Below are 27,696 nucleotides of genomic sequence, written 5' to 3'. Positions count from 1 at the left end.
GGCAGGAATCCTTAAAAAGGACCAAAATTTGGAAACTACCACCTGTGCTCTTAATACATTTGAAACATTTCTTCTATGATGGTAACATGAAAAAAGTACAGACCGATGTGGACTTTCCTTTAGAAAGTCTTAATCTATCACAGTACACTATGGACTCTAAGAACATCTATGAAGAATACAAATTATTCTCTGTTTTGAACCATTATGGTGACACGGAAAAGGGTCATTGTAAACAACCCTTTTATGTAAAGCCCTTATTGTAAAAATACAGCAAGAAAGCATTGGTTTAAATTTGATGATCAAGCAATTTCAGAAATATCTAACATGTCTGTAAATTTAGTGGCCTGTATTCTTTTTTATATTTCGAAGAAACTTGCTGCTATAAATCTAGCTGTTTAAATTAGTGGACGTTTAACTGATGCTCCTTAGAAATGTTTTAATAATATTATAACGTTTTTACTAACAGAAAAACAGCTGCAGGATGCAGGCTCCCACCATAGTGCTGATTATTAGAATGTCAGTGTCTTAATTTCTATTCTATTATGTTTATAATAATCTTTAATGCTGATCAATGGAGATATAATTTGAATACTCTGGTTTCACATTACAGTGCTTTTTTCTGTTGGTCTCATTCTGTTGGTGCTCATAGTGATGTCTTACAAATATTTTAAATCATTCATTTTTTCATTTTATTTTACCCGCCTATATCTTCTAATCTCCCTTTCCACAGAGATCCTTGGATAAAGCATCTGAATGCCATAGACTCTTGTTATAGTGCTCATCATCATCACACTTAGTATTCTAATCTTAAGTATTATGGTTGTTTTAATAATGTTCATTGCATGTTCTGAACCATGAAGTCTTTTCTTAGCAAATTTCTCCTCAATCAATGTTGATTATTCCAATGAACTAGAAAACTTTTTCACCTGACATGCCGGCTTAATATTTTGAAGCACTTTGACCCATTCTACCTGGGTCAATTTTTCCTATGGATTGATCCTTTGGTCTCTCTTTGTGTGAGTGTGTGTGTGGTGGCCATTTTTATTTTTAGTGTTCTTCCATGTTGTGTATGTAATGTCTGTTTATATTGTATTTAGCCCTTCCTTCTTGTATATGACCATTTATTTTTCTTGGGAAGAAGATGAAGCAGTAGTACTGATGCTGTGGTAATGCTTCAGTATAAGTTTGATGGATGTATATAAATCAGCCCAGCTGAACTTGATGCAGACAGCTCACTGTGCTCATTCTTCAGTCCACTAAGTTGCATTCCTTCTTAGGAGCAGAAAGCTTGTGTGGTTGGATTCCTTGTTTCAATGCTGATGTTCCTAAACCCATTCTTGTAGCTTTTTAAGGGTCAACTTTTGCTTCCAAACCCATGTCTCTCCCATGTTCAAGTGTTTGAACCAGAGGACTTAATTCAATAAATTATGACCTCATAATGGTGCTCATAATAATGAAGAATGTGACATCACAACCACAAATTAAGAACTCATAATGGTGTGCATCATAATGCCAAATGTGATGTTACAAAACTGAATTATGAACTCACAGTGGTGCGCATCATATAAGAACAGAGCTGTCCCAACCATGAGTTATGACCTAATAGTGGTGGTGCATCATATATTCATTGTGACATCATAACTGAGAATTATGACCTCACAGTGGTAGGCATCTTACAGTTCATCGTGAAGCCAAAAGCATGGCTTATGACCTCATAGTAGTACACAACATAATGTCCATTGTAAAGTCACAATTATGGATTATGATGTTATAGTGATCTTCCTCATAATGTCTATTGTATCATCACAAGCTTGAATTATGACCTCAAAATGGTGCACATAATATCAATTGTGATGTCACAACCATAATGTATGACCTCACAATGGCAGTGCATCATAATGCCCATTGTGCCATGACAATTGTGAATTATGATTCCATAGTGGTGGCACATCATACTGTACACTGTGATGTCACAACCATAAATCATGATGTAATAGTGCATCACATCATAAAAAAAGAAAAAGAATAAAAACAAAAAAGCACAAAATTACAACAACAGAAAGTGGCTGTAAAGAGTTGGCGAGTTATATACTAGTTTAGGCATAAAAACTAAAAAAAACACCTGGGTTGGATCCCCAGAGTCCCATATGGTCCCAGAGCCAGGAGCGATTTCTGAGCACATAGCCAGGAGTAACTCCTGAACATCATCGAGTGCAGCCCAAAACAAAACATAAAAACAACAACAACAAAAACCTGAAAAGACAATACAAATGTTCACTTTGCTTTGTTTAGCTAGGACTATATAAATATCTCAAGGGAAGCTCAATTTCTCAGCATGTTCAGCAAGGGCAATGCCAAAAGTGTGAATTTAGGCTTTAGAAATTAGTTGAAGGGGCCCGAAGAGATAGCACAGTGGCATTTACCTTGCAAGCAGCCCATACAGGACCAAAGGTGGTTGGTTCGAATCCCAGCGTCCCATATGGTCCCCCCATATGGTCTCCCGTGCCTGCCAGGAGCTATTTCTGAGCAGACAGCCAGGAGTAACCCCTGAGCACCACTGGGTGTGGCTCAAAAACCAAAAAAGAAAAAAAAGAAAAGAAAAGAAATTAGTTGAAAGAACAGATGAAGGTGCATACACGCATGCTTATACATACATAAAGGATGCAATGGAAGCATGAGATAGAAGGTACCACTGTTCACATTGAATTAAGATGGGATGAGAATCAGACTCAGTAGGATGTAACACCTACATAATGAATGTTATTGGGTATTATCAGTCATCAACTAACTGGAACAATTTTGTTGGTCCAATAAGAGTAAGAATGGATGTGGAGAGTAGCTGGAGAGATAGTACCATAGATAAAGTCTTTGCCTTGCATGCTGCCAACCCAGGTTAATACCTGGTTCCCATTTAATATCTGAACACTGCCAGGGTGGTTTCTGAGTACAGAACAAGCAGCATAGCCACTGAGCATAGCCAGGTATGGCCCCAAAAGAAAAGCAAAAAAGAAATTGTTTCTGTAAAAGTTCTGTAATTTGTTTTTTTATTTCAAAATGAGAATGAGCAAATGCCTATCTAAGGTGAAATAGGTTCTCTGAGACACTGGGATGCTTTCTGTCACCCTTCTTGCAAGATACACTTCCTGCATGCTGCATATGGTTGTATTTTTATTTTATTTTATTTTATTTTGTTTTGTTTTGTTTTTTGGGTCACACCCGGCAGCGCGCTCAGGAGCCACTTCTGGCTATATGCTCAGAAATCGCCCCCAGCAGGCTTGGGGGACCATATGGGATACCGGGATTTGAACCACCGTCCTTCTGCATTTAAGGCAAGCACCTTATCTCCATGCTATCTCTTCGGTTCCTATGGTTGTATTTTGATCACAAAATTAAAGACAATTAAAGATAGGTATATCTGGGACCAAAGCAATAGTACAGTTGGTAGGGTGTTTGCCTTGCATATGGTTCACTTTGCTTCATTCAGTTAGGAATATATACCACATGGGGATGCTCAGTTTCCCAGTAAGTTCAGGAGAAAAGTTGCTACAATTGTTGACTCAAATTTTACAAGTGGACTTGGTCTTTACAAATACACACACCATTTGGTCCCCTGAGCCCACCAGGAATGATCCCTGGGCACAGAGCCAGGAGTGCTTCTAGCACCACTAGATATGGGCTTAAAGACCCCCCCCCAAAAAAAAGCATGTCATAAAATTTACAGAAGCAAACCCACCTCAAGAGAAATGACACAATCTCAGTTATGAATAATTAGATAATTTTCTAAGTCTTCATACAACCAACCAGATATGATTCTCAACCCCCAAGCCTCAAGCCCAGTGGTTTTCTTGGTAAATGGATGGTATTTGATGTTCTCTTTCCTCAGAAATCTTATTGAGTAATATTCAAAGAATAAGCTATTATCCATTAACTACAGACCAAAGCCAATATGCACCCCTGCACCTTTGATCTAGTTTCTGCCAATACCAGGGTCCCTGGCCTCTGATGGGCTTGTTTCAAAGACAAGTGACCTTTGGAAGAATTTTACTTCATCCTTTCACCTCAGAGGTGGGTATTCCTGAATTGGATTTCTACTGAGGTGAATGAAGAGCTTTTTTTAAAAAAATATCTTTATTAAGCACTCTGATTACAAACATGTTTGTAGTTGGGCCTCAATCATGGAAAGAACACGCCCCTTCACCAATGCAAATTCCCACCACCAATGCCCTCTTCTCCCTCCTCTCCCACTCCCTGCCTGGTAAACTTTATTGGTAAGATAAAGGCTATGTTGTAGCATGGAACATGTTCACGTATTGTGGCTACACATCTGAAATTAAAAAGTAATTAAACATGTACAAAGCTCTTTATGGAACAGAGGTAGGAGGTAGAATGAACACAATAAATAAAAATGTTATTAGAGTTCATGTCTTAGGTACAGACTAATAGAAGGCACTTATTTCAGCTTCTCAATATTTTACAAATGTTCTTTAGTGAACATGTAACTTTTTATTTTAAGTAAATAGTTTTTAAAGAAGAGGGAAGGGAAAAGCAAAGTGACTGAGATACTGAAGAACGAGGAGATGGGAATTTAGGATCAGGATTATCTGAAAGTATTTGTAGTCATTGGGAACTGGGAAGCTGGTATTCCCTTGAAAAGGATGCTGAGGAGGGTAAAGTTCTAAGGAAAGTGAGTCCCTGAGGCAAGAGAAACTTGCCTACTCTGAACAAGAGCGAGGGAAATTCAATTGGGTGACTTTGAAGATATACTGGCAGGATTTTTCACTTAGAATAATTGTTTTATTTGGAAATGAGAAATTTCAATCTATTGAGGGTAGAGATTTAGGAGTGTGATCAGGGACTTGAGAGATGCAAATATAGTATTAGCCATTGTATGTTGGGAGGAAGGGTCAAAAATGAGACCAAGAGAGTGGGGATCCCTGTGGTTCAATGTTGCAAATCAGCCCCTGATGAGGTTGACTGATGGAGGGACGGAGGATGAGGCCTTTCTCCTCCAGCTCGGACTACGCGTCTGTTACCCTGTTCAGCTGGAGGTTCTAAGGTGAATGCGGTGGGAAGAAAGCCAACAGGCAGTCAGGCTTCCGAAGAAAACAGCTCTTTATTTCGTGAAGAGGCTGAAGCCAAAAGGCCTAAGAAAAGGTCCCAGGAAAAAAGCCCCTCGCCTTCCACAGACCCTTGCTTTTATGCCCCAGAATCAGGTACCATCCAATGGTGGGATCAGGTACCACCCAATGGTGGGAGCAGAATCAGGTACCACTCTAGGGTGGGAGCAGAATGCCAGGTCATACCCTAGGGTAGGGCACAATCACCAATCAGGGTAGGGTCAGTAACATAATAATCCCATTGAAATGTTTACATACACAACAGTTCAACGGGAAAGGGGAGCAACATTTGACAAACATCAAGGCAAAACTATAGAAAGTCACTCAGTTGACTTTGGAAGATGGGAAATAGGAATTAGGAGTCAACCGTGGGAGATCATTTGCTTGCTCTCAATGAGACTAAACACCAAGTTTAACCTGTTCAAAAGGTAATGAAAGATAAAAAAAAAAAAAGATAAAGGTTTACCCTCCAAAAAGAGGACAATTGTTCCTAAGTGTGTCACATTGAAGATAGAGGGTGGCAGAAACTAAAAGATGGGGAAGAGATTCTGATAATGGGTAGGTAGGTGAGTCATCAATAGGAGTGTAACTTTGTTGGAAAGCAGAGAAAACCCAAAATATATTTGTGAGACGGGTAAGTATGTATATATTTGTAACAAGGATGGGCAGGAAAGCAGCCAATGGCAAAGGAAAACAATCGTTTTGGAGATAGTAATGAAAGAGCATAAAGTAGGTGCTTGAGAGATAGTACAAGAGGTCAGACTTTTGCCTTGCATACAAGCAAAAGCCAATTCTACTTTAATTCCCAGCACCACACATGATATCCTGAGCATTTCCAAGGGTCACTTGAAGCAGATACAGAGATGGTACCTGAACATTGCTGGATGAGACCCAACTTGCCTCCATCTTTTTGGTTTCTGGGTCTATTTTGGAGGGCCACTCAGCAATTTTCAGGGCTTACTCCCGGCTCTGTGCTCTGGGATAGGTCCCAGCAGGAGTTGGCAAACCATGTATGATGCTAAGGATTAAACATGGGTCAGCAACAATTTCCTTCCCAGCAGTATTATTGCTTCAGCATCCTCCATTTTTTTTGAGTATCCTGTAAAGCAATGCAGAGACAGGAGTATGCTAAGCCCAGTTTCTGGTGTTGAGAGACAAGGAGCAGAGAAAACTATGCCTCCCTTCTTTCTGCCTGTCTGTGTCTATCTTTCTGTCTTTGTCCCTGTCTCTCTCTCTCTCTGTTTTTGTCCCTGTCTCTCTCTCTTTCTCTCTGTATTTCTCTCTCTCTCTCTCTCTCTCTCTCTCTCTCTCTCTCTCTCTCTCTCTCTCTCTCTCTCTCTCTCTGTCACACAAACACAGCAAGGCTGTAAAGGGAAGTGGTGGTGTGTTACTATATCTCATATCCACAAACCTTTTTATCTGAGCCTTTCTCTGTTTAAGGCAATCCTTTTTAAAACTGAGGTATGAGAACATGAAATAAATGTACCAAATTAGGAGCCAGAGAGATAGTACAATGTGTTGGTTGTTTGCCTTGCACATGCCCAGCCCTAATTTAATCTTCGTAATGTACCAGGATTAATTTGCAGTGCAGAGCCAGAAGTAACCACTTGGCATTGCTGAGCGAGGTTCAAAAAATAAAATAAAATAAAGTAATATAAAATAAAAAAAATGGTCCAGATTAGGGACCAGATAGTACAGCAGGTAAGGCACATTGCTTTGAACAAGGTACAGTCCCTGAAATCCAATATGGTCCCTTAGTACCTCCAGGTTTGATTCCTGAGCATTACTAGGTGTGGCCCAAACCTCCTAAAATAAAATGGATCAGATTATCTAACTCATGCATATAAAATGCCACAACATTCCATTTTAAAAGACTGTGACAAAATAGACTAGTAGAAGGTAAAACTCTGACAGGAGCCTGGGAAAGGCTTTCTAAAGAGGAAAGTCTCTGGGATGGATCCTATAATAATACATAGATAGTTTGGGATTTAAGGGGCAGGGAGTAAGATAAAGTAGCAGGGGGAGAAGAGATGGGTCTCTTCAGAAGGAATGTATAACCTGAATTTGGTAAGAGCTCTGAATGAGAAGATAGAACAGAAAAAAACAGGAGGAAAGACTAAAGAATTACAAGAGAATAAGTCTGAATTTTAATCCATGACTTAATGGTTTCTGTCTTTTATTTATATACTATGTTATTGAATGTCTGGATATACTATTTCAATTATATATGACTATTTCATATTCTATGAAAGATGAGCTAAATATTAGTAAAGCTTTTTTGTATGAAAATATAAATAAAATAAATTAAGAGGATTTTTTTAAAACTTACGAAAGACATTAATAAAGAACTTAGAAAAATAGACTCTCTTTTTTGTTTGTTTGTTTGTTTTTTGGGCCACACCCAGCAGTGCTCAGGGGTTACTCCTGGCTGTCTGCTCAGAAATAGCTCCTGGCAGGCACGGGGGACCATATGGGACACCGGGATTCGAACCAACCACCTTTGGTCCTGGATCAGCTGCTTGCAAGGCAAGTGCCGCTGTGCTATCTCTCCGGGCCCAAAATAGACTCTCTTAAAGTGAATAGTAAGGAAGTTAACAACCCAAATTTAAAATAGGCAAAATAAATAAATTTTGAACACTACCAAAGAAATGCAAATAGGTATGCAAAAGATACTCCACATCTAAGATATTAGGGAAATGCATAAAACAATGAGATAACTTTATATTTTTATGTAAAAGGCCAATCCAAAATAATAACACCACCAAATACTGTAAGAACACAGAGCAATGATAACTTTCTTTTATTTTTTTGTGCATTTACAATGAACAATATTTTTTAAAATTTGTTTGGTTTTTATTTTTAATAGTAATATCTTTATTTAAACACCATAATTACAAATGTGACTGTAGTTGGATTTTAGTCATAAAAAGAACACCCTCCCTTCACCAGTGCAACATTACCACTACCAATGCCCTCCATCTCTCACCTTTCCCACCTCCAGTGAAAACTTTCATTCATTGCTGAATAAAATGTGTAGTCACTTGAGAAAATAGTTTGGTCTTTTCTACAGAATGATTCATATTCTTGCTGTCTAATCCACCAGTTGTACTCTTTGATATTCACCCAAATGATTTGAAAATTTATGTTCATGGCCACAGACATGGATTAAAACAAGTTAAGTACTTGATTTACATGCATAAAACCTGAGTTCAATATTTGCCACCACATGGTTCCCCAGCACCAGAAACAACCCATAGTGCAGAGCCAGGAGCAACTCAGGTAGGTTCTAAAACAAATAAAAAAGAAAAAGAAAAGATGTTCACACAAATGCTACACAGAGTGAATTATAATGAAACTCATAATCTCCCAAACTGCAGCAGCCAAGACATCCTCTATAGGACAGAAATAGGCGAATAACTACAATATATCCAGACAATGCATGTTATTCAAAACTAAGGAAGAAATATGGTTAAATAATAAAAAGACATGAAGGAGTCTTTTCCAAGAGTAAAAACTAAAGCAAAAGATTATTTCAGAGAGCTGGAGTACACAGTTTGTATTCGCAAAGCTCTGGGTTTCATTCCCATCCCCACAAGGCCTTTGAATATTCATTCCTAGGTGTAAACCTGCTTAGCCTCCAACATATTGATTCTTCTGAGTTCACAGCACTCTACCACCTGAGACTATTTGCCTTTATGTTCCCTCTTCCTAGAATTTTGATCACTTAGACATACCTTTATCTTGCTACTTTGCTGCTTTCAATTCTAATGCAATTATTTCAATAGGTTGTTATCCAATGATTACGTGGAACTCTAAATCCATGTCCTTGCTTTCTTCTGCTTCAAAAATGTGTTCCACATAGTATGGCTGGCCAACAGGCACATGAAAAAGTGTTAATTGCCACTGGTAATTAAGATAATTTGAATCAAAATATGAGATATTTGATGCCTGTGAGAATGACAAATATAAAAATCTGAAAATAACCAATATTGGCAAGGTTGTGGTCTGAAAGGAACCCTCTTCTGCTGTTGGTGTAAATGTCATCGATTCAACCTCTATGGAAAGCAATACAGAAATTTCTCAAAAATGTTACTTCTTGTCTCTATCCCCCAAATACCCAAATATTAATTAAAGAGAATATATGCATATTTATGTTAACACTGTACAAGAGCTAAGATATGTAAACCACCCAAATACACAACTACATATGAATGGATCTAGAAGTTGTGGTATATACATAAAATGGAATACTATGCAGCTCTAAGAAAGAACAAAATCATACAATTTGCTGCAATATGAGTAGAACTAGAGGTTATTAGGCTGAAGTAAAGAAACAGGTACAGAATGATCACTCTCATCATCTTGGGAATTAAAGATACACAGCAAAGTAGCAGTAATGATCTAAGGACAACTTAATGGGAGAGCAGATCCATAAATTGAGTTGGAGTAGAGGGAATGAGAGGTTGGGTGCCATTAGGTGAGGAAGATGGGTACACCAGTGATAGATGTGGCATTGGACTTGTGTGCATGAGAAACCATTAACCATAGAATCTCAATTTAAAAACTAAAATTTAAAAATGTTTCCCCTCTTAATCGTTCTATTCTACCTGAACTTTCTGGCATTAACTTTCAGCATGCTATCCCTATTGGGTAATGCAGCTATCGTATCCTAAGAGTTGATGGATCATGGAGATTTTTGACTGAGACAGTGTGTCAGTGATGAAAAAATTGATTTTCTTATCACCCTACACCCTACCAAAAATATGCCATGTTTATGGTCAAAAACAGCCTTTGGATCTGCTGCCAACTAGAAATACCCAGATCTGTGCAGACCAAAATGTCACTCACTCACTCACTAGGGGTATATGAGTCAACTTCTAGGCCACAGAACCTGCTAATCATTTACAGCATGTTAGCACATATTATAACCAGGGGTCAAGGTGAGCATTCTCAGTTTACCTTGAACAAAGCGTTTGTTTAATTAAGCAGTTGAACATATGAGTGTGTTTGTGTGTGTGTGTGTGTTTGTGTGTGTGCGTGTGCTGTGCAATACCTTTATAAAATTCTCTACAGTGTTATAGCAGATGGTTGGAATGCTTTGCACTTAGTAACAAAATGAAGGCTTTCAGTGCAGCACTTGCAGCACTGCTTCTGAGTCTTTCCATCACCTTGCAGTATGCTTTAGCTGTGAGTCCTGCACACTGTAATGCAGTTGAGCCTATGGCAGGGAAAGTCCTAGACCTGATCAATAAAGGACGACGGAATGGCTACATTTTCGAGTTGCTGCGAGTCGCTGATGCCCACTTGGACAAAGGGGTGAGCTGAGTCATATTACCAGTAGAGGCATTAGGGAAAAACATGACTCTAGCCTCTAACGCTTACTGCTTTGCACAATGAATGGCTTTGGTCAGAGTTTTCTGTTTAGTTTACACTGCTGCTCTGAACTATTCTTTTTTCCTAATGTTTGTGACTTGATCTTGACTATGAATTAATCTTTAGTGCTTATTAGGCACTTATGTTAACCAGATAAAATGCTAAATAATATAAATGGAATAAATAGAACAGGGCCAAAGAGAGTGCTCAATAGGCTAAGTGTGTGCATTGAGTGGTATGGTGCTACATGGTCCACCTGGTATAAACAGGAATGACCCCTAAACACAGTAATGGGAAGTCTTTGATCACTGCTGTGTGTGGCCCAAACACACACACACACACACACATACACACACACACACACAAATAAACAGTGGGTCTTGCCCTCAAGGAACTAGTAATCAGCTCATATATACACATGAGCAAACTATGTAAATAAGATAGTATATATTCAAGTTACTGAGTGAAAGGTATGTGACTGGAGCAATATGAGAATGGTTCTATTGATACTGAAAGCATGGGGGCTTAATTTCAGTGCTAACAAATTAGTAAAAAATAAGTTTTCTAAAGATTTGAAGTGGCAATACAATGGATAAGATACGTGTCTTGCACTCAGCCAACCTGGGTTCAATCCCTAACATCCCATATGGTTCCCCAAGATCTTCCAGGAGCAATCCCTGAATGCAGAGCCAGGAGTAAGTACTGAGCACAGTCCAGTAGGTCCTGAGATCCTGCTCTTCTTTTACTTGTTACTTGACCTTTGCAAAAAATTGTAAATAGGAAGAGATACTAAGTAAAGACAACCCAGAAAAATTCCAGACTCTACTTAGGTAGGGCAATTAGGAAAAAGACTATTAAGAAGTAACTGAATATAATAAGCAGGGAGTTCCAGAAATTCTATGTGGCTACAAAATAACCATTAATATGGGGCCGGGAGTGATAGTGCAGCAGTAAGGCTTTTACCTTGCATGCAGCTGACCCAGGACAGACCTCGGTTCGATCCACAGTGTTCCATATGGTCCCCAAGGCTGTCAGGAGTGATTTCTGAGCACATAGCCAGAAGTAACTCCTGAGTATCACCAGGTGTGGCCTAAAAAAACAAACAAACAAAATAAACATTAATATGGAAGAGACATGTAAGCTTATCTTACAGCAAAGCAACTTTTCTATCATCATGTAGATTATATATGTATTTGGAGAGGATTTGAAGACTTGATAGTGATTTTGGAGGGAAAGTTTCTTTCTACTCCCTCCCATCCCCCCAAAACTACCTTATGGTGGAACTGCTGAAGTTAGAAAGGTCAGATCAGAGAGCACCACGGAGGGAAAAAAAAAGTATATACTTTATGTATTAACATAGAGATGAAGATGCTGCCATTGCAGACAACAGAGAGCAAGATATAAAGATTCAGCATAAATTGAGCAATTGTTTCTCCAATTCCAGGTTCTCTGCCTCATCTACGGTTCACGGGACGAATCAAAACAGAGCTATTTCTGAGTGGTTGTACAGAGGGTGTGTGGGTGAACTAGGAGGTACTTGAAAAGCTAGAGAAGGTGACATAGATGAACTTGGAAGCTTTATACATGTTCAGGTCCAGACCCAGGAAGAGGTAATTAGGACAAAAATAATTAAGAAAAGTTTATATATATATATATATATATATATATACACTTATATATTTCAAAGAAAACACCTTTGACCTTAGCAAAAGCAATGGCCCTGAAAACATAAATGTTGATAACACAAATTTTAAACTAGACAGCTATAAGTAAAATGGTGCCTGTGACAAAGGACAAGGAGGGAGAGAGAGTGAGTGAGTGAGTAAGTGAGTGAGTGTGAAAGAGAGCGTGAAAGAGAGAAAGAACTTATTGGTAAAAAAAAAAAGATTGGAGTTTTGGTTTGGGCAAAATATCCAAATTGAAGATGAGAAATAGATGGGGGATTAGAACTGCTCAAACATATTGTAGGTCATAGTATTATCACTAATTTTTCTAGCCTTGGTTTTTTCTTTTTTGTTTGATTGTTTTTATTTGGGGTGGTCACACCCAGCAGTGCTCAGGAGTTACTCCTGGCTCTGAGTTCAGAAATCGCACCTGGCAAGCACTGGGGACCATATGGGATGCCGGGATTCAAACCACCCTCCATCCTTAATCAGCTGGTGCAAGGCAAAAAAAAGCCCTACTGCTGTGCTATCTCTCTGGCCCCAAGCCTTGGGTTTCAACACTCCCTTCCAAGCCAGTACTGCTATTTTAGTGATTGCTTTTAAAAGCTCATGGGAAGAAGCAACATATCCAGTTAAAAAAGAACATTTTAGAACTACTCTTTTGAAGCTGTCATACACATAAATAGATCATCTCATGTGAAGGTGGGATATCTGCTATGATTTGGAAAGGAGCAAGAATTGTGTTGAAGAAGCTAAGATACAATTTTACTGAAAAAAAAAAAACTCTAATCTGCATACTGCTCTTTGTTTCTTTCTTGACACTTTTTCCAGGAATCTTCAACAGTCTACTATTTAGTTTTAGATGTGATAGAATCTGATTGTTCCGTCCTATCGAGGAAATCTGGGGGTGACTGTGAGCCAAATTTTTCTAGACATCCATCTCATACTGTAAGTAGACAAGATACCATTCCCCTTTGTCTGTGTTTCTTATTCAAGATAGTCGCATGCCTAACTTAGCATAGTACTCCAAAAGCAAAAGCAACTTCTGCCTCTCAACTACTGAAAACTATGTTGAACTTAGGCAATATTCTCTTGAGAGAGCCATTTCAGAAAACACAATTTAAGATACATCAGTGGGACTTAGATTCTCATAGAGTGGTATGACTAGCATGAGCCTTTGGGTAAATTCCCTAAAGTCCTCAGACTTCATGTCTCCAAATGCAAAGTAGGAAGAGAGGGTTGGAACAGATTACTCTAGTCCTTGGCAACTCTGGTTGCTTATGGTCTAAGAACTTGTAAACTTGCATTTGTGTCAAATAAAAAATAGCCCCTCTAGTATTGTTCCACACCTTACATAAGGATGCTCAGGTCTTAGACTCTCTCTCTCTCTCTCTCTCTCCTCTTCTCTCCTCTCTCTCTCTCTCTCTCTCTCTTCATCTCTCTCTCTCTCCCCTCTCCTCTCTCTCTCCTCTCTCCTCTCTCTCTCTCTCTCCTCTCTCTCTCTCTCTCTCTCTCTCTCTCTCTCTCTCTCTCTCTCTCTCTCTCCCCAGGAGAACAGAAAGATGAATTAACACAGATATAATATTACATTACAAAAAATAAGATGTTTACATACCTAAGATTTTGAGTATTTTTCACTTACAATATTTGTTGTATGACCACGATTCACATATCAAATTGTTTCTCCCTAGTACTTATGAAAATGTTAGCTATTTAAATATTATATTATTTATAGCACCAAACTCACAGAAACAGATTCTGGAAATACAGGTTTTAGAAGAGTATTTGGTAAGACTATGTACAAATAAATGTTTTAAATGGACAGTAGGAGTATTTGGCATTACTTTTTTTTTTTACTCCCTTTATCTCTAACCTGAATAAAAAAAGCAGTATCCAATAATACAAACCCTTTTCTTGCAGGTGATCGGACAATGTAAGGTAATAGCAAAACACTGGAATGAATCTCAGTATCTACACATAAAGGACTTTAACTGCACCACAAGTTCTGGTATGGTAATCTGTGAAATGCTAATTCCTTCTAGGTTAACATAGACTTCAATTGTAGAGTGATACGCATCATGCTATATTTTTGGGTCACACCTGGTGGTGCTCAGGGGTTACTCCTGTTGTCTGCTCAGAAATAGCTCCTGGAAAGCACGGGGGACCATATGGGACACCGGGATTTGAACCAACCACCTTTGGTCCTGGATAGGCTGCTTACAAGGCAAACGCCACTGTGCTATCTCTCTGGGCCTGCATCATGCTATATTTTGATGAATGCATCAGAAATGGCCATTGGCCACATAGATTGTATTTCCACTTACTCTCTTAAGAAAAGAAAAAGAGGGGGCCGGGCGGTGGCGCTGGAGGTAAGGTGCCTGCGCTAGCCTAGGACGGATCACGGTTCGATCCCCCGGCGTCCCATATGGTCCCCCAAGAAGCCAGGAGCAACTTCTGAGCGCATAGCCAGGAGTAACCCCTGAGCATCACAGGGTGTGGCCCAAAAACCAAAAAAAAAAAAAAAAGAAAAGAAAAAGAAAGAAGAAAGAAAGAAAGTAAGTAAGAAAGAAAGAAAGCAAGAAAGAAAGAAAGAAAGAAAGAAAGAAAGAAAGAAAGAAAGAAAGAAAGAAAGAAAGAAGAAAGAAAGAAAGAAAGAAAGAAAGAAAGAAAGAAAGAAAGGAGGGAGGGAGGGAGGAAGAAAGGGAGGGAAAAAAGAAAGAGAAAAAGAAAGAAAAAGAAAGAAAGAAAGAAAGAAAGAAAGAAAGAAAGAAAGAAAAAAAAAGAAAGAAAGAAAGAAAGAAAGAAAGAAAGAAAGAAAGAAAGAAAGAAAGAAAGAAAGAAAGAAAGAGAGAAGGGGAGGGAGGGAGGGACAGAGGGAGGAGGGAGGGAGGGAGGGAGGGAGGAAGGGAGGGAGGGTGGAAGGGAGGGAAGAAAGAAGGAAGGAAAGAAAGAAAGGAAGAAAGAAAAGAAAGAAAGAAAGAAAGAAAGAAAGAAAGAAAGAAAGAAAGAAAAAAAAGAAAGAGAAAGAAAAAGAAAGAAAGAAGGCTATCATATTGCTAGTATAATTCCCTTTAAAGACATTCAGTATATAAAAGAGAAATTTATCAGAAAAAGTACAGAGGACAGAAGCTCTGATGTCAGATTTGCTTATATTTGAATTATACTCTCATCACTTACTAAATATATGGTCTTAAGAATAATTACCTCTTTAATATTCGCACTTTTATAAAATGAGAATAATATTAAAGATTAACCCTTCTCATCCCTATTATAATTAGATAGATGGTCCATGAAGTATACTTTGCAAAGCAGTTAGTCCTCAAGAATATTACCTGAAAATATAAAAATTGGGACAGAAAGATAGTAGAGAGGTATAGGTGCTTGCCTTGTTCATGGATAAGTCTTGTTCAATCCTAAGCACTGTATATGGTCCCCCAAGGACCACCATTAGTGATCCCTGAGCAAAGAAGCAGGAGTAAGCCTGAGCATAGCCGGATATAAACTAAAAATGTAAAATACATATATATATATATATATACAGAAATGCATACATATATAACTATAGAATTCATACAGCAATTAATTGTATGTAAGTTATTACAATTTCACAGAACTATTAAACAGGGACCAGAGTGATAGTACAGTGGGAAAGATACTTGCCTTTCATATATATGGTCAACCCAGGTTTGATCTCTGGCATCTCATATGGCCTTCTGAGCCTGCCAGGAGTGATTCCTGAGTACAGAGCCAGAAGTAAGCCCTAAATACTGCCTGATGTAGCCAACTCACAATTTGAAGCTCACCACAGAGTGATGCATGCTGCTAGGGAAACAACTACACTAACAACTAGCATGACAACGTTAAAGAATGAGAGAAGTAGAATGCCTGTCTTGAATACAGATAGAAGTGGGGGAAGTGGGGGTATTGATGGTGGGAATGTTGCACTGGTGAAGGGGGGTATTCTGCTTATGACTGAAACCTAAGTACAAACATGTTTGTAATCATGGTGCTTAAATAAAGATTTAAAAAAAAATCAGGGGCTGGAATGTTAATACAGAGGTAGGGCATTTTTTTTGCACACTGTCAACACAGATTCAATCCTAGGCATCATATATGGTCTGCTGAACACCAACAAAAGTAATTTCTGAGCACAGAGCCAGCAGTAATCCCTGAGCATTGTGGAGTGTGGCCCCAAAACAAAACAAATATGAAATAAAGATGATGATTCTTTGTATTTTAGAGAAAAAGTGAGGCTCAAAGAATCTCAATCTCTTGGCCTAGGGAACATAGGCAAAGTGTACTAAAGTTCCATGCTCTTTTATTTTTCCTTTTCGTTTTTTGAGCCACACCTTACGGTGCTCAGAAGTTCTCCTGGCTCTGCACACAGAAATTACTCCTGACAGGCTTGGACGAACCATATGGGATGCCGGGATAGAACCTAGATTGACCATGTGCAAGGCACACCCCCTCCCCACTGTTTCATGCTCTTTTTGCTGTTCTTTTAAAAAAAAATTTCACCAAATTCCTTTTAAAATGTCAAACCTTGGAGCCATAATGGCAGTGTACTGGGTAGGATGTTTTCTTTGCAGGTAACTGACTTAGGTTTGTTCACCAGGACCCATACGGTTCTTGGAGCCCTTCCAAGAAAAGACTCTGAGCATAGAGGTAGGAGTAAGCCCTGAACACCACCAGATATGGCCCAAAATAATATAATAATGTATAAGTAATAGTAAATCTTGTGTAAGATAGATAGTACAGTGAGTTCAGTGCTTGCTTCACACACATCTAACACCAGTAGCTCCAGTTGGATACTGAAACCCCATAGGGTCACTAGAAACCTATCAAAAGTGATCTCTCAGTGCAAAGCAAGGAGCAAATCCTGAACACCACTGTGTGGCCCTAAAAAAAAATCTTGAGGGCAGAAAGATAGTACAGAGTGCAGAGAGACAGTATAGGGCAAAGACACTTGTGTTTGCATGCACTTGACTTTGGTGTAATTCTCTGCATGGCATGGTTCAGTGAGCACAGAGGCAAGAGAAACCTTCATGCTCAGTTGGATATGTTCCAACACCCCTGTCCAAAGCAAATCTTAAGATGACATACAAAAATAAATAAATATATAACAGTCAAGCAATAACATCAGAAGTTGCTTTTTATAAATATCAGCGTGGGTCATCAGCTCACTCTATAGATTCATCTTATTCTTGAAAGATGCAAAGCAAGCAGTGAAGATTTATGGGCACAACTGAAACCCCAGGGGCACATTTTGGGGGGAGTTCAGGTCAAGTCTCCACCCTGGCAAAGCCTTGCCAGTTGCACCCATACTTCACAATCAGTGCCTCTTCACCTCTTTTTATAGATACCGAACAGGCAAAAAAAACAGGCTTGCATATTTGGGGGCTAAAAACTCTAGGATCTTTTTTGGATTAGGGGCAGGAAGCCTCCTCCTGACTCTCCATACTTCCAGAATCCCCAGAAGCCATACCCAGGACTTATAGCCATGTCAACTTATCATCCCACTCCACAGATCTTGGAATTCCACATATGCACATATGCAGCCATACAACGACTCCAAATTTTTCAATACTAACACAATAGTATTGAAACACACGAAATTAAATGTTAAAAACATGGGGGCCAGAAAGATAGCACAGAGGTAGGGCATTTGCCTTGCATGCTGCCAACTGGGAAGGGATCCAGTTTGATTCCCTGAATCCATTATGGTCCCCCAGCCTGCTGGGGGCAATTTCTGAGCATAGAGCCAGGAGTAACGCCTGAGCACCATTGGGTGTGGCCCCAAAAATCAATCAATCAATAAAGTCTTTTTAAAAAATAAAGTAACATGGAAAGGACCTAAGGTCAACAAAACAAAACCAATAACACAGAATGCTAAAGTAGCAACAAACAGCATAGTAAACTTTCAGACAATGACCAAATGACCTGATTGTGAGATATGACAATTTTCTTTTCTTTTTTTTTGCTTTGGTTTTTGGGCCATACCCGGTGGCACTCGGGGGTTACTCCTGGCTCTGGCTCAGAAATCGCTTCTGGCAGGCTCCGAGGACCATATGGGATTCCGGGATTTGAACCATCGTCCATCCTGGATCAGCTGCTTGCAAGGCAAATGCCCCCGAGATATGACAATTTTTAAGAAATTTTCTTTTATTGAAGATTTTTTCAATAATTCCATTACCATTTAGTGGTAACAAGCAACACAAAGTCAATTATTTTGTGCACATTAAGGAGTCAGGCTTGGAGGTGGGTGGAGACTGGGGATAATGGTGGAAGGTAAGATACACTGGCAGTGGGATTGATGTTGGAACAATGAATGCCAGAAACAACTGTATTCTGAACAACTTTGTAAACCACAGTGCTTAAATAAGGTAATAAATTTAAAAAAAGATTGAACTGGGAACAGATATACAGCTTAATAGAGCACAAAGGCTTTCATTTTGATACCTAGCACAATTGCTGCTAGATGTGGCTGTTATAAAAGTAAACACATAAAGATTGAGCTATATCTTCTCTGTGAAAAACTTTGTGTTATTTATGCCTCTTCCATCTTGGGTAGGGAAGTGAAGACTTCATTCAAATACTTTATAGATGAGGTGAGAGATTGTTTATTATAAGTAGGACTCAACAGAAACTTGAGCACCAGGTCAATCTGGATCTAGTGTTAGTTCTACTGCTTATTTGTTGATTTGACCTTGAGCAAGTTACTTAGTTTCTCCAACGCTTAATTCTTCCAACTGCAAAACAGAATTTCATTGCTATTCTTGTCATCATAAATTAAACCCTGTCATTAGCATTGCTGTTTTCAACCCAGTAATTGAAATCTGTTTTTTTTTCTCTTTCTTCCAGTCTCTACAGCACTGAGCAATACCAAAGACAGTCCTGTACTCATTGATTTCTTTGAGGATACTGGGTCCTACAGAAAACAAGCTGAAAAGGCCCTTGAAAAGTACAAAGAGAAGAATGCTGAGTTTGCCTCAGTCAAAGTGGACCAAATGGAGAGAGTTTCAAGAGTGGTGAGTCTCCCTGAAGGAACAGTCAGATGTGAAGCTTTTGGGCACAGCAAATGGTAACACAACAATCTCCACCAGCCACACTTGGCCAGCTGCCTTTTAAATTAAAACTTCTGTGATAGCTTAATCTATAGCAATAGGTACTCGAGTTAGCCTCATGTGTTTTTAAATTGTGGAAGTGGGAAGTTTATAGTGATTTTGTGAATCACTGAATATCACCCTGTCCTGATCTGCTGGCATTATGACAGAAAACCAGAACTCAGAAATTGTAACAACCAATGGTGCACTGGAAGCAGACAATTCTCTTACCTTAGTCCTGGGATCCATGCATCATCTACCTGGAGATGGTCTTCTACTGCAGCTACAAACTACCAGGAATTTTGAAAACTCATAGTGACATATATTCTGTATGTACTGATAGTGCATACAGTGCAATGGAATAGATACAGTGCAATGGAATACAGTGCAATAAATACAGTGCAATGCAATAAATACAATGCAATAAATACAACATATTTACTGAAAATGAATATTTTGAACCTAGATGTATTGAAAAGATTTCCAAAACATTGCAAAGAGGAAAAGCAGGTTCTATAAAAGTACTATGATTATCAGCCCATATCATCAGGGCTTTTTGGAGAAAGTGAGGGCACCCTCACCCCATATCTTCCTTTTTCCAAGAACCCCCAGCAGCTGAGCCCTCCCACCCCTAAAAGTCATAGTATTAGTAGTAGTGCTATGAATCTCTGGACAACTTCATTTGCTTGTACTATCAACTTTATAGGAGCATACCATTTTAACAGAAAGGACAACTAATAACAAGAGCTTACTAAATCTTCTGCCATTAATGACTTTATTGGTGATACAATAATTTTTTGTTTTGTTTTGTTTTGGTTTTTGGTTTTTCGGACCACATCCATTTGATGTTCAGGGGTCACTCCTGGCTACTTGCTCAGAAAGGAGGACCATATGGGACGCCGGGGGATTGAACCGCGGTTCTGATCCTTGGCTAGCGCTTGCAAGGCAGACACCTTACCTCTAGCGCCATCTCGCAGGCTCCGATACAATAATTTTTATAAGTGTACTTTCTAATCTATTTTTTTGTTTGTTTCTTTTTCTTTTTTTTCGGGCCACACCCGGTGATGTTCAGGGGTTACTCCTGGCTATGCTCTTGGAAGTCGCTCCTGGCTTGGGCGACCATATGGGACACCGGGGGATCAAACCGCAGTTCTTTCTTGGCGAGTGCTTCCAAGGCAGACACCTTACCTCTAGCGCCACCTCGCCGGCCCCTTGTTTCTTTTTCTTAACCTTATTTCTTCTCTTCCTTTTTATTTTTATTTTCTATTTTTATCAATAATTTTGCTTTCATGTATCTGGAAGCAAATGTATTATGATCAACTATGTCAGCTATGTGATGCATTTTCTTTAAATAAACTTAAAACATTATCAAACCAGAGATCAGAGAGAGAGAGAAAGGGGATTGAGGTGCTGGTCTTGCATGCATCCAAGCACTGCAAGACCAGAGCAATGCCACACCCTTGGGCATCACCTTGGCCCACCTATCTAATTGGCCAAGAATTGCTGGAAGGAGTCATCAGGTTTCTGGACAACACTTAGAAGACCTTTAATTAAAGAAACATTGAACTCTGAGCCTATATATATACTAATTAATGAGGTATATGTATAAAGTGCCGGAAAATAAAACATGAGAAAAGGATGATGGTGGTTGTTCTCTGAAGGAAAAGTTAAGGCACAGAGAGGTCAATTTTTCATACTCTGCTTGATTATGTCTGCATTATTGAGCCCTTTCAATAAAATAGGATTCACCATGTCACTTATGCACTAAGTGGTTAGAAAGCAGAAACTATAACAAATGTGTCAGAAGGGCTGGGGGCATAGCTCAATGGGCTGAGCATACACTTTGTATAGAGAAGGACCAGGTTTAATCTCCCAAGTATCCCAAGTTAGGAATATTTTCTGAGCACCACAAGGTGTTTCCCCCACAAAAAATAGGAAGAAAGAAAATACAAATGGCTCATGTTGGTGATTTTTAAATCCTCAATGTGCTTTACAGCAGTGTTTCTCAATCTTTTTCTTCACCATAATACCCTTCATACCTTGTTTTCTTCTGATACCTCTATTCTACATGTTGACCCTCTAGTTTCATTCTGTCACTGCCTCCCTTTTACATGACTTTCACATGTGGCCTTCTTGGAACATCTTTGGGGTACACAGGGTATTGTATGAACCCAGTTGAGAAATGCTGCCTTACAGTATACTGACTAGTAAGTATTGATAAACTGCCTGTTTTGTTTTGCTAATTTCTCATGTTCCTGACACTGCTTTATTTTAATCCATTCTAGAGAGGAGGGGAAAGAACTAATTACTACTTTGACTTCTCTGTAAGAAACTGCTCTGCTTACCACTTTCCCAGGCACCCCAATGTGAGTATAATAAATATCTGTGAAATATTAAGTCAATATTAAGACAAGTGTTTATGTGCCAGCTACCCTTCTGGGTATTTTATATCTAGACTAACTTATAGACTCTCCACAAGTCTATAAGGTGGATAGTATATTTTTTTAAAATACAAGGGCTGGAGAGATAGCATCGAGGTAAGGCATTTGCCTTGCATGCAGAAAGACGGTGGTTTGAATCCTGGCATCCCATATAGTCCCCCAAGCTTGCCGGGAGTGACTTCTGAGCATAGAGCCAGGAGTGACCCCTGAGCGCTGCCGGGTGTGACCTAAAAAAACAAAAAACAAAAAAAAAATATAAAAGTTAGGTAAATCATGAGAATATGATTTTAAAATATATCTGATCCAAAATTTAAAACTGAACTTTTTCACTAATTGTGGCTTAAAAATTAACTAATTTCATAGGTAACTGTAGAAATAACCTACACGGGCCCAGAGAGATAGCACAGCGGTGTTTGCCTTGCAAGCAGCCAATCCAGGACCTAAGGTGGTTGGTTCGAATCCCGGTGTCCCATATCGTCCCCCATGCCTGCCAGGAGCTATTTCTGAGCAGACAGCCAGGAGTAACCCCTGAGCACCGCCGGGTGTGGCCCAAAAAACAAAAAACAAACAAACAAAAAAACAAAAGAAATAATCTACACACATGATGTTATTTTCATGCCATATCATCTGCTCTTTACTCAGTTCCCATATGCCAAATCTCTACAGAGTATAGGACTTGTTCAATGTTCACATTCCAACTAAGGTCTGACCAGTTCTTCTACAACTCAGTTCAGTGGAGATACTGTACTAAAGATTGATAAATTAATACTTACAAGCCAAAAGGAAAATCTTAGTGACACCTATCATTTGTGTAGTGGACTAGAACTGACAAAACATCCCTACATATGTTATCATTTTGTTGGTGTCTCATAACAACACTGCTGAAGAGAAGCTAGAATTTGCCTCTGTTCCCCTGGGACAAGAGCATAACTACTAGTTGTTCAACTGCTTACCTATGGGCACTTAGCTAAAAAGTGTTAGGAAACAGAATTTTAATGAGGGCCTTCTGACATCAAATCCAGGGTTTTTCTAGAGTTCAATCATACTTTTGCTTGGGCTAAAAGAGAGGAAGGCATTATTAACTCCTTTTATGGATGGAAAAGTTCCATGATCTTGCTAATGGCCATCAGAAAAAGCATCTCCATCTTCATTCTCAGTCCTAAGAAATCAATAAATTCCTTGGTGTGAATACTGTAAACCCAGCACAGAAGCATGATGACTTGATAAAAAAAAAAAAGAGCCCAGTGCTAACAACATGATTTCTTAAAAAAAAAAAATTAGCACAACTGTGGGTAGACAATATTATAGAGGCATTTTCAAAAACTGAGTTTCAGAAATTTTATGGCACTTGCTTATACTCACACAACTAGTAAATGATGAAGCCAGGATTAGCATAGCACTGTGTGATTCTGAAACTTTACTTAGAACTTTATCCTTAACCATTTCTTCTGGAGAGTTTTCTCTTTGTCCTAGGCTAACATCAATGAATGAGTGTAGGAGTCTCTGGAGCAGAGATGTGCTTACTAACAGACACTTTGACATGACTTATTCAAAAACCTTCTTTAATCAGTGCCTTCCTTTCCAACAGAGCCAAAGAACTTGTAAAAATTAAGCAAATATTTCTGCTACAACATTATTCATTCTCCAAACAAGTTTTCCTTTTAAAAAGTTCTATTTATTGGGTATTTTTCCATATCTACCCTCTGTACCCTCTGTAATATCCCAAAGTTCCTAAGTTTAGCCCAATACTCACCAGACTCAATGTCTGAGAAAGAATATTCCTCAGCACTCCAAATGTTCCATGCTAGGCAATGGCAATGGTTCAAAATTGAATCACCAGATGAATAAAGAACAGATTTTACCACACAACTCAAAACTTAATCACAGAATATTAGGGTAAATACAAGGCATCAATGATATGTTGTTTTTTATTAATATCTACGGGGAAGTCCCATGCTAGTGCAAAAGCTTGTGCTGATACCTTGAAAATCTACACTAGATGATTTTAAAACCTAGTGAAAGTCCAAAGTGATGAGGGCTGGAAGGATTGGCCCACAATATGAAGCTTACCACAAAAAGTGATGAGTGCAGTTAGAGAAAGAACTACGCTGACAACTATCATGACAATAGTAGTGAAAGAAATAGAATGTCTGTCTCCAGTACAGGCAGGGGGTAGGGGAGGAGGGTGATGGGGGCATTGGTGGTGGGAATATTGCACTGGTGAAGGGGGTGATTGTTTGTTTTATGACTAAAACTCAACTACAATCATGTTTGCAATCATGGTGCTTAAATAAAGGTATTATTAAAAATAATGAGATTTAAAAAATAAAAATAAGTTAAATTTAAAAAATAATAAAATAAAACCCAGTGAAGGACCAAAGTGATAGCACAGAGAGTAGGGCACTTTCCTTGTATGCAGTAGGTTGTACTTTGATCCCAGCATCCATATAGTTTCCTGCGCCCTGCCAAAGTGATTCCTGAGCACAGAGCCAGGAATAATCCCTGAATACTGCCAGGTGTGGCACAAATAAAACCAAAAACTCTGGTGAAACTATTGGTAATGTTTCCTAGTTTTTACGGTGCTTTTATTTCTTCTCAAGTGTCTAGAAATTCACATCTCTAGCTTGGTACCTTCACACTACCTGCAAGTGTGCACAGAAGCACACGGTCCCCATACACATAAATGGACACACAACACACAAATTTCTTTCTTCTTTATAGGTTTTTGGATTCTGCAGAGCATATTTTTCCTACACTGTAGAAACTTCTGACTTGGAAACTCCAAATGATATTTTCATAAATTGTGAAATATTCAACACTGAGGTATGGTGATGATGTAAACTTTTGTTCTAAGCAGTACCATTATGAGTGCTAATTTTTCTGCAATCATAGTGAATTTGACATTCAGAACTCTATGTAAGTGTGTTGATGTGTGAGAGAGAAGGGAAGAGAGACAATATCAGGATAATTGGTAGCGAAAAACAGAACAAATAGATCTCTGGGGTAAAAGATAAAATTATTAGTCTGATAGCAAAAGTGTGTAAATTTTTCCAAAGGTTGGGTAGTGATGAGGTTAGGCAGAAAAGTACATTATGGTATGGGACCCGGAGAAATAGCACAGCGGCGTTTGCCTTGCAAGCAGCCTATCCAGGACCAAAGGTGGTTGGTTCGAATCCCGGTGTCCCATATGGTCCCCCGTGCCTGCCAGGAGCTATTTCTGAGCAGACAGCCAGGAGTAACTCCTGAGCAATGCCGGGTGTGGCCCAAAAACAAACAAACAAACAAACAAATAAATAAATAAAAGAAAAGTAAGTTATGATTAATCCCATCAATCGTTAATAAAGTTGAAATTTTTTCTTTAGTAAGCGTTTCAGTGGCGATCCTTATTAATGCCTAGATTTATTATTAGGCATGGAACCAAAGAGGAATAAATTAGTTTAAAATAAATGTATCATATAAAAAGATATTAAATAGGATGCAAAACAGTGCTTTACCTCTGTAACAGAAAGATTTGTTCTATAACAAGGTATTATTCATAATAGTCTTATGAAATGAAATGAATAGAAAACAAAATAAGTATCAAGTCTAAAAGTGGGGGTAGGAGCAATGAAAAGCTGGAGATATAGTACTATGGATAAGACCTTGCAGTCACTTTGCATGCAGTCGACTCAGGTCCAATCCCCTACCTCACATACGGTTCTCCTAGCACTTCCAGGAGTGTGCTCTGGCCAGAGAGCTAGTAGTAAACCCTGGCATCTCTGTAAATGGACTACGAAATAAAATAAAATCCATTGTGGAAAATCTTAGTTGAAGGGGCCTGAGCGGTGGCGGTAGAGGTAAGGTGTCTGCCTTGCAAGCGCTAACCTAGGACGGACCATGGTTCGATCCTCCATTGTTCCATATGGTCCCCTAAGCCAGGAGCGATTTCTGAGCACATAGCCAGGAGTAATCCCTGCATGTCACTGGGTGTGGCCCAAAAACAAACAAACAAAAAATCTTAATTGAAGGTCTGAAAGGAAGGATTCATTGGATCTGGACAGAAGTATATGGATACACTGGTGATGGGTGTGGTGTTGGAATTAAGTACACTGGAAACAATCATTAACAACGTTGTAAAACATCAGTCAATTAAATAAGATTTTTTTTGAATGTCTGGGAAGCACCTGTTTAGATTGTTATCTAACTTTTTAATCACATAATGTTATTCACTGTCTGTTTTTTTTTTCCAGGAACATAGAAACATAAGCGGTGTACATCCAAATTTGGATCACTACCCCGCTGGTAGGCATGAACATTCTAATGAAACATCTCCATTTAGACACAAGGGATCCAGAAACCACCATCATTCCCACAAGACACATAAGTTTGAATGCCCACCTCCTGCAGAAGTTAAAAGTTACCCAGAGGGGCCACCAGGTCAAACAGAAACCCCTCCACCATTGTACCCTTCAAAACCAAAATGTCATCACCTCCATTTTCACAATAATGGGTCCCGGCCACCTCTTAGACCTAGTTCAAATAAACACCATCCCCATAGACACCATCCCCATGGACACCATCCTCATGGTCAAGCCCATGGACACCATTTTCATGGACACCATCCTCACAGACACCATCCTCATGGACACCATCCTCACAGACACCCTCCTCATGGACACCACCCCCCTGGCCATGATTTTCATGATTATGGACCCTGTGACCCACTACCCCATAGGCAAGATCCCAAAGATGACCATCATCATGGTCATGACCCACCAACAAAGAATTCAGAGGAAAGAAGTCCATGTAGAAGAAACTTTCCTTTCCCAAGAAGCCCCTTTGGACATGTTTACCGACTCCCACCACTGGAAAAAGGAGAAGTTCTTCCCCTTCCTGAAGCCAATTTTCCCGTCTTCTCGTTGCCATGTCCCAATTCCCCAGAGCCAGAGCTTCATCCCTTCCCTCAGTCAGCCTCTGAGTCATGCCCAGGGAAGAGTAACGATGACTTTCCCCGAGTTTCTAAGTTTTTTAGAGACTCAAAATAAAATCCAATTTGCTTCATGAAGAACATGAAATAATCCCTTGAATTAAAACTATAAATAAAATATGACCTGTAAAATGCAAATTTTAACTTATATATTTTTTTTCTTTTGGTTTTTTTTTTGGGGGGTCACACTCAGAAGCACTCAGGAGTTACTCCTGGTTCTATGCTCAGAAATCACTCCTGGCAGGCTCAGGGGACCATATGGGATGCCGGGATTCAAACCACCGTCCTTCTGCATGCATGACGAATGCCCTACCTCCATGCTATCTCTCAGGCCCCAAATTTTAAGTTATAGTTTATTCTTATTTTCATACTTAAGATAAGGCTGAATGTGGGGGAGAAGAGAGTTTTTAGTGTTCTAAGACAGAAGCTAATTCTGTTACTGGCCACTCTTTCACTTAAGAAAATTCTCTGGGCCCGGAGAGATAGCACAGTGGCGTTTGCCTTGCAAGCAGCCGATCCAGGGCCAAAGGTGGTTGGTTCGAATCCCGGTGTCCCATATGGTCCCCCGTGCCTGCCAGGAGCTATTTCTGAGCAGACAGCCAGGAGTAACCCCTGAGCACCGCCGGGTGTGGCCCAAAAACAAAAACAAAAAAAAACGAAAAAGAAAATTCTCTGCTTCTCAGAAGTTCTTTTTTCCAAAATTTAGTTTCTTTCATTCTAGCATATTTTTTCTATTAACACTTTCACAATTACTGTGAAGGAAATACATACTGTCACTTCAAAAACTATTCTTATCAAACACATTTAACTTTTCTAATTGTATTTCTAGTCCTCTAGATTTTGTTTTGGAAGAATAAGTTTTCAATTCAGTTATAAAGTAACAGAAATTCATGTTAGAAGTTGCAGAAAAGGTTGCAGCTATAAATCATGACTATATATTCAGGTATAGAAGAAATAATACTTTTTTTTCTTTGGAGGTTTTTTGTTTATTTGTCTGTTTTTTTGGTTTTTGTTTCACATCTGGCAGGAGTT

General features: G+C 39.1%; 1 protein-coding gene across 1 annotated transcript; it reads left to right on the top strand.

The window, feature by feature from the left end:
- Positions 1-10,141: 10,141 nt before the first annotated feature.
- HRG (histidine rich glycoprotein) lies at positions 10,142-26,802 on the top strand. The gene is made up of 7 exons (XM_049775723.1): positions 10,142-10,433; positions 12,986-13,102; positions 14,075-14,162; positions 19,016-19,182; positions 21,543-21,623; positions 24,420-24,521; positions 25,928-26,802. The coding sequence occupies exons 1-7, from the start codon at positions 10,233-10,235 to the stop codon at positions 26,720-26,722; spliced, it is 1,551 nt and encodes a 516-aa protein (XP_049631680.1). The 5' UTR covers positions 10,142-10,232; the 3' UTR covers positions 26,723-26,802.
- The last annotated feature ends 894 nt before the right edge of the window (positions 26,803-27,696 follow it).

This window comes from Suncus etruscus, chromosome 6 (assembly GCF_024139225.1).
Source record: "Suncus etruscus isolate mSunEtr1 chromosome 6, mSunEtr1.pri.cur, whole genome shotgun sequence".
Taxonomy (NCBI): domain Eukaryota; kingdom Metazoa; phylum Chordata; class Mammalia; order Eulipotyphla; family Soricidae; genus Suncus; species Suncus etruscus.
The sequence above is the reverse complement of the archived record's forward strand: the minus strand, read 5'-3'. Positions and strand labels throughout refer to the sequence as shown.